Source organism: Montipora foliosa, chromosome 14 (assembly GCF_036669935.1).
Source record: "Montipora foliosa isolate CH-2021 chromosome 14, ASM3666993v2, whole genome shotgun sequence".
NCBI lineage: Eukaryota > Metazoa > Cnidaria > Anthozoa > Scleractinia > Acroporidae > Montipora > Montipora foliosa.
This window is the reverse complement of record NC_090882.1, coordinates 23198401-23205900: the sequence shown is the minus strand read 5'-3', so window position 1 is coordinate 23205900 and position 7500 is coordinate 23198401. Positions and strand designations below refer to the sequence as shown.

Here is a 7500-nt window from a genome sequence, read left to right as displayed (position 1 = left end):
TTTGAATATTCTTATAGCGTTACAACTTCTACATTTACCACGGAATCGACACAGAGCATGTGGCTCCAATGGAAGATGCATGGCTTGATCATGTTCTGCATCTTGTTCCTAATAGTTTAAAGGTATTGAGATTGCATCTTTTGTTCCTGATCACATTGATGAAAATGCTATTGTGTTATTTCCTGAAATTCCTGTGAATTTCAAAATTCTGTAGCCATTTTTTTCCACCCAATAATAAATTTCATACTATAGCCCTGCTTGGAATTTCAGTCAATATGCCTTGAAAAGGGCATGGATTCTTGCCTTTAATAGCCCATTTCCGAGTTGCTGCATGTCTCAGTTTCAAAGTGAGTCCTGGTGCACAACCATTCAAATGGAAATGAGTTGCTTCTGCAAATCAAACTAATTTCCCTTATAATAGTTGAGCACCAAGACTCACTTCAAAACCGAGACAGACAGCAACTCAGAAATGCCCCATTACTGGCCACTCCCATTAAGGTCCTCTAGTATGAATACAATGTAGTTTGATGGTATTTTTTGGGAGTTATTTTTAGTTATTCTTTTGGACAAATTTTGTGAAACAAAGTCTGTTCTTCTTATATACAGCAAATTTGTTGCATGCCAGGCAAACTCCTTTGGGGACAAAAATATCAAGATTATGAGAACAGTACTTTTTTCCATCACCTCTATTTTTGTGCAGGATTTGATTACATGCTGTAGCAGACATAAATATTCTTGACTGTAGGACTTTTTTTTCATAAACTTTAGGATGGATTTGATGTGTGTATTGAAAATCTCTCAGATGAAATGAAGGAAGACTACTTGTTAAGTGTCAAAAAGGCAATCGGTGAGTGAAATTTGAGGACTTTTGTTGTCAGAGGGAATAATAAACATGCATATTTGACTGTATATTTTTGTCAAAAACCTTTGCTCAAGGAGGTTTCATGTCATTTTTCATCAGCCCAGTAATGAGTAATGATTTCAGTTTGTGTCACCAAACTTCTCACTAATTCATAATTACATGTAAATGAAGTGTGATCGTCCGTCGTCTGAGAAGGACTGTTTGACTGAACATTTGAGTCAATGTCATTCATCTCAAACAGTCTTAGTCAAGAGTACAATGTACAGTCACCCACATGATCGTACTTTACTTAATTATGCTGTCTCCTCACTAGTGTTCAAACCATTTACGATTCTTACTAATTATCAGCACATTTTACAGCTGTAGTTATAATTGTCATCGTTCCACCTTGGATTCCATTTATCAAATGAATAGATCTATTGCTTGAAATCGTGATCTTTTAGTTATTTCAAATTCAGACTTGACTGGCATGAACAGAGCAGGGTGCGTATCGTAGGGGGGTACTATATACATAAATGTTATGTTGGCTCCTATTAATTAAATGTATAATGGTTACATGTCAAGTGCATGTGACATTACATAGATCTTTCTTGTGCCAAGAGTATTAACCCATTGACTCCTGGAAGTGAGTGTTAACAGATTTTACTGTCAGACAATTTACTCATCAACTGGTGGCATCCTGTGGTGCCTCTATTATTTATTTTGTTTGTAGTTGATTTTGTACTGAAGGATCCTCGCGAAAAAGATGACGATAAAAAAGAGGAAGTGATGGAACACAAGCTAGAGTAAGTGAAAACTTGAGTGTTTTTTCAAATATTACATTCTTTCATTTCAGACTGCAATGTACTAGGCTAGCATGTCTCCTTTCGTTCTAATTCATTTTTAGAGACATCTCCATCGTGTCTGTAAGTTCTAACCCAGGACTCAAGCAAAATTATTGATACTGGTAGGCTGCATACAGCTAACTATTGTAACATACTGACATTATTTTTTTTAACGTGTGCAGGTTGAAACAGGTCCCCAAACCTTGGTACAGATCATATCTCAGTGCAAAAGCTGCCATGCAGCAAGACCTGTTTGGAACAAACCCAACTATGGCTGGTGTGTTGGACCTATGGCACAAAACCTTTGGGTATGTTTAAATTAATTTAAACTTACGTTTTTGTGATGGCACAAGAGGGCAATGTGAGATGACAGCTAGCGGTACTGGTACCAGTAGGGAAGAAATTGTCGTAAATGATAGGGCTTATTATTGTCTGCTAAACACATTGTGTTCAGACAGGCAACTGTAATTAATAGTTCAGTGATAATTTGGTGAATTCCAAAATTTTCATTTTACAGAAATCTTCGACTTGTGGATATTCACGACATTCAGTTAAGACCGGAGGCTATGGAGCTGGCCATGTTCCAGAATGTGGTCATGAGGCACATAGAAATTGCTAAAGAAACATTGCTCAAAAAGTAAGTTGCACACAGTTCTTTGCACGGCCAACATTTGCAAAAATGTAACCCTTCCTTGTACTTGTGCATATTCATTGCCGTGAATTTGACATCTTCAATTCCCATGACTTGCTCCCATCTGACCTTGTAGCTCAGTCGGTAGAGCAGCGGTGATCTGTTAAACCTGAAGGCCGTGGGTTCAATTCCCAACCTGGTCAGAGTTTTTCTCTGTCCTTGTCACAGTGGGCCCAATTCCGTTAGTAGGGCTAACGCTCACATGGTTTTCATGTGTAGAAAACAGCACTTCACATTACCCTACAATAGTTAATTCTTTGCAAAAACAAATGGACACAATATCGTTCACATCAGGGCAGTCGTGATAGCTTTTTATAAAAATTTGCAGGGCACAGGCTATCATCACATAAATAATTATTTAAAACTTAATGCAATGTTCAATACATTTAATTTAACTATAGTAACTACTTAAGGTTCTTGCTCAAAAACGGCTCAACAAGCTGCCAAATACTTTCACAAGAAGTTTATTTAATATATGTAGTTTAATTTGTGATGTACGATACTTCAATTTGCTACTCTCAAAAATTCAAGATAGTGTAATATGTATGTATGAAGAATTAGTGTAGTCATAATTGCACTGACCCTTATAATACTTTTTATTCTTCCAAGGTGGTTTCCAGAAGTGCAAAATATATATTATCAAGGAAACAAACGGAAGCAAGTACCAAGCAATCAAAATGCAAAAAGACTTGAATCATTTTTCAATGCTGCTGCTGTTCTTATGACCAATCAACTGCAGATGCTGGCTCTTAGCTCCATTGATGACTTCACCAAGTTGTTTTGTCCCCCAGCAGTAAGAAAATTCCTCTGCCAATAGCTCATCTTGAACTTATATATTTATAATTATCTAATAAGGTGGCAATATTGGTCTTGTTTTGTTGGCCGGCATAATTCTTAATAATTTGTTGAGACTTTCATGATATTAATTTGAGTCATGTAGTATAAAACATTATTTTTTTCCGAGAGGGCACGGTATCGAATCCTGCAATATGATTGGTTCTTCGCGCAGTCCGGATTTTCCTATCTCTGCCCACGAGCCGTTGAGGGTAATGCTCGGAGAGTTTTAATACATACGGAGGTTTCTTTTCGTTAGACAAGAGGTTTGGAAATAGAAGTCAAACAAAAATATTTCTCTTTGAAATCTTCAGTTTGTAAGTTGCTTTAATAATACATTCGCTATCAAGCATGATGCAAGTAAACAATTTAAAAAGTGATTTCAGAGAGGAAGGGAGAGGGGGGAAAAAAGTGAATAAGTTATTTACCAGCTAAGGGTCGGTCCGTATAGCGAAAAACAGTGACCTCAATCTTGACAAATCTACCCTTGGCCTGCGGCCTTGGGCAGCATTTTCAAGACCTCACTCACAGTTTTTCGCTATGCAGACCTCCCAGCTGGCAAATAACATAAAATTATGTATATCCTTGTCATGCAAAGGAGTGTAATTAAGTAAAATCTTACTAAAGTTTGTAATAGTTCATTCTCTTCTTTGCTTCTTTGAATACTTTTTAGGATTCCACCAGAGCTTTTGAGCATCCAGGCTTTATCATGAGGCTGGTATTAGAGGGTGACACAGTGAAATTTGAACCTGATTTCAAAGATTTTGAGGTGGGTAATTAAATCAACGTGTGCTCTACTTTTTCTTCATTTGACATAATTATAGTGATTGCCGGATTACAGCTGTTACCGGTACGTGTGGTTGAAATCTTTGCAGGTTGTTTTGTTGAATGTCTATGATGTTATGGTCAAGGCTGTCATGGTTGTACCCAGAGTGGAGACAAAATTGTACTCGGAATGGGTGAGTATGATAAATGTTACAACACTAGTCTTCCTTTACATGTATGCTTCTCTCTTTAATGGGAAGCAGGCCCGAAATAATGGCAACAATGCTGTGCCTTAATTCAGTCAATGTGACTCTGGTTACATCCCTTGGCTTTGTGTGACACATGTACGAGTCATGTATGTTGGTTAAATTGTTACTTCTTCACTATATGCTCTGAAAGGTTTTTGTCTAGCCTGTACTTAAGACTGGCCGCCGCACACCGGTGGCTCAATTGGTTGAGCACTAGGCGGCAATGTGGGAGGTCGTGAGTTCAACTCTGGCCAGACCAACATCAGGGTCTTTATTAAAGTAACTGAGGACAAGACTTCTGCCTTTGTAATTACACCTGCAAATGGTTAGACTTTTTTGTCTTCTCAAATAAGGACAATAAACAGTAGGCTGTCTTGCATCACTTGTGTGGGACGTTAAAGGACACTCACTGTTTGAGAAGAGTAGAGGATGTAGTCCCTATTATGGTTGTCCCTCACTTATTCTGTTCTGGGGGCATCTGTGTAAACTATTTGTAATTCAGGTAAGATTATAAACTGCACGGCTGCCATTTGTGCCGTGCAAACAGTCTGGCAAAGTCCCGCATAAAGTCGTTTTCATTGATCCTGAAATTAGCCCTTTATAGGCGAGTGGTCAACTTCAATATTCATTCATTCATTCATTTTCTTTCTTTCCCCAAAAATAGTTTGGGCTTGGGTCAGTTGTTCTAATACATTTCTCATATAATAATAATTATGATTTTTAAAAGTCCCAAAATTGAGTACTACCAGACTGAGTATGCTTAAAAAGTTTGACGAATTAATTATGAAAGTTCAAGGCTCATGGATCGAGAATTTGGAGTTGGGTGTCTGGAGCTTTTCTTTGAGCTTTGACCAGATTCCCTTATCTGGGTCACTGTGTCTTAAGCTTACTGAGAATAGAATAATTATCATTTTTCAGTCTGGTACGAAGAAGACTCTCAAACCTGTGGTGTCAGATGAAATTGTCAATGAAGCAAAGGCTAAGGTACAGCTATATGTACATTAATTTTTACTATATGACTAGCTCCGTGAGTGGGGAAGATGAATCCAAATCCTGCACTGTAATTGGCTACCTGAGCAGGCAAGATGTAGCTATACTGCCCGCTCGGGATTTGTCGCTTGGTCCCACAAGATCAAAGATCATTTTTTTGGTGTTTTATCCCATATAAATGTGTTTATGTTCGGAATTTGCATTTATGGCCGCAGTTTGATCCTCTAGGGATTTTACGCCACATCTCGGTATTTAAGCCTTGTTGCCTCTCGCGTTAGTCGCTCGACACAGCCAGTTTTACCGCTCGCACCTTGCCGAGCTTAATTTTTCCAGTATGCTGTTTACGTTTAGTCTCGTAGTTTACAGTGATGTAATTCGTTTTTTCTCCGCCACTACTTTATTTCTTGTATGTTAGCTTTTTCTCGTCCCCAATAAACACAACTGGTCGTGTCCTTCCTATTTCAGCGTGTTGTTGCCTTTCTGCTGATTAGAACTTAAACGTTTTCTCTGCGGCAGAACGCAGTGACATAGCAGAGAATAAATCCTTTATTGACCAAGCTTGTTTGGTCAAGATGACTGGATATTGGCCTCGACTTTGTCTTGGTCCATAAACACGCAAAAGAATAACTTGACCAATATCCAGTCATCTTGACCTCACGCTTGGTCAATAACTCGTATGTTCATCTTATAAGTAGTGTTGATACTGTTGTACAAAAGTACAGTAGACTAAACTCAAATAGAGTAAGAACAAGTTGTTTGAAGAAAAATTGTGAGTAATCCTTTTTTTGTGATGTTGTGCTTTTGCTAAAACGGCGGCCAAATTCCCAAGGGTGGGGGAGGGAGGGGGAGAAAGGCTCATCAAAATGACAGAAATACTAGTTGAGGATTTTGAAATTAATGTGCTACACCCCTATTTGACACAAATCTGACTGATCTGGGGCTTTGCTCAGGCTTCTTTAACCTGTTCTGAAAACAATAATTCTTTAGATGGCAGGCAACTGCTGATGATGATAGAATTGATCTGTTTTTCTTCAAGGATCTAAAACAAGCCTTTACATATAACTGAGTCCTGTTGGAGCCACGTGAATTTTTCAAGTATCTGTATAAGAGACGATAAATTGCTTAATAATTAAAGTGAATTGTCCAGATAAGTGCAACAATAATTTTTCACTTTTGTCTATAGCTCGCACTTCAAATATAGAGCGGTTAAATTCAATTGAGTGTCGAAAGCAATTAGCTAATTGCTTTGGTTTTGCATTACTTCACTCAGTGATTGATTCAAATTTGTCACACCACTTTTTCAACCATCAGAAGTGAAACCAAAACCAATTGTGGCTCGCGCATGCACATTTTCCCGCGCTTTGTGTCGGCTATGTGTAATTACAGTACTTCAAGTTTTGATTGGTTTACTGGATTGTCTCTGTCCTTTTTGATTGGCCAAAGTAATTACTTTCAATTGGTTTTGGTTTTATGACACTCATTTGAAAACTGCTCTATGCATGTAATATTAAGTCTGTATTAGGTGTTTACCAGAAATTAAATTCGTCCTTTATGTTTGTGCTGTTAGGTGGAAGCTGTAATAGCTGAAGAAATGGCTGGTCCAAAAGAACATTTAAAGTTTTATGATAAATTCAATGACCTCATCTCCAGAAAGGTGATTCAGTTTCCCTTACCATGACTATTGTTTTTATTCTACAATTCATGCATAATGTTGCAGATACCAATAATAGTTTTGTAGTTTAAGCCATTAACCCCTGGGATTGAGACTTGACAGATTTTACTCTGTCTATAATAAACACCAGACGATTTCACTTGTCATCTGGGGGTGTCCTGTCCAGAGCGTCTGAGGAGAGAATGGTTTATGTACATGTAGTTTTATGATTTTAGGGCCACGACCCAGGTGGAGGGCTGTCGTTAAAGTACAGGGGCACCCATCATCAATTTTCGGAAAAAAATCTGTTCGGAAGATGATTTGAGATCTAGAATTTTCGGAACGTTTGTTGTACAATTCCTTGCATGCCTGCCTGTCCTCGGATTTTTGAACATCTGAAACATGGTATAATTGCCCATTTTTAACAGATTTTTACCCTAAAAAGGTCACCTAGAACTTCCGGGAGCCTTTTTTCTGGCTGAAATTTTCGAAAAGGTAAGTTTTGATCCCTATAATTTTCGGATCACTAGACTTTCAGCTAGGAAATCCAAACAGATGAAGACTTTTTAGGGGCTGAAAACATGCCTATATCTTACCGTTTAAATACTAAAATATGTTTAACAATGCTACATGTA

General features: G+C 37.9%; 1 protein-coding gene across 1 annotated transcript in view; it reads left to right on the top strand.

Moving 5' to 3' along the window:
- Positions 1-7500, top strand: part of LOC137985644 (dynein axonemal heavy chain 7-like) — an 80719-nt gene that overhangs the window by 3780 nt on the left and 69439 nt on the right. The window contains exons 6-15 of the mRNA XM_068833286.1: positions 18-122; positions 769-847; positions 1575-1647; positions 1869-1994; positions 2204-2323; positions 2987-3170; positions 3885-3980; positions 4087-4170; positions 5143-5208; positions 6782-6868. Of these exons, the coding sequence (XP_068689387.1) occupies positions 18-122; positions 769-847; positions 1575-1647; positions 1869-1994; positions 2204-2323; positions 2987-3170; positions 3885-3980; positions 4087-4170; positions 5143-5208; positions 6782-6868 (1020 nt within the window). The remainder of the gene's footprint in view (positions 1-17; positions 123-768; positions 848-1574; positions 1648-1868; positions 1995-2203; positions 2324-2986; positions 3171-3884; positions 3981-4086; positions 4171-5142; positions 5209-6781; positions 6869-7500) is intronic.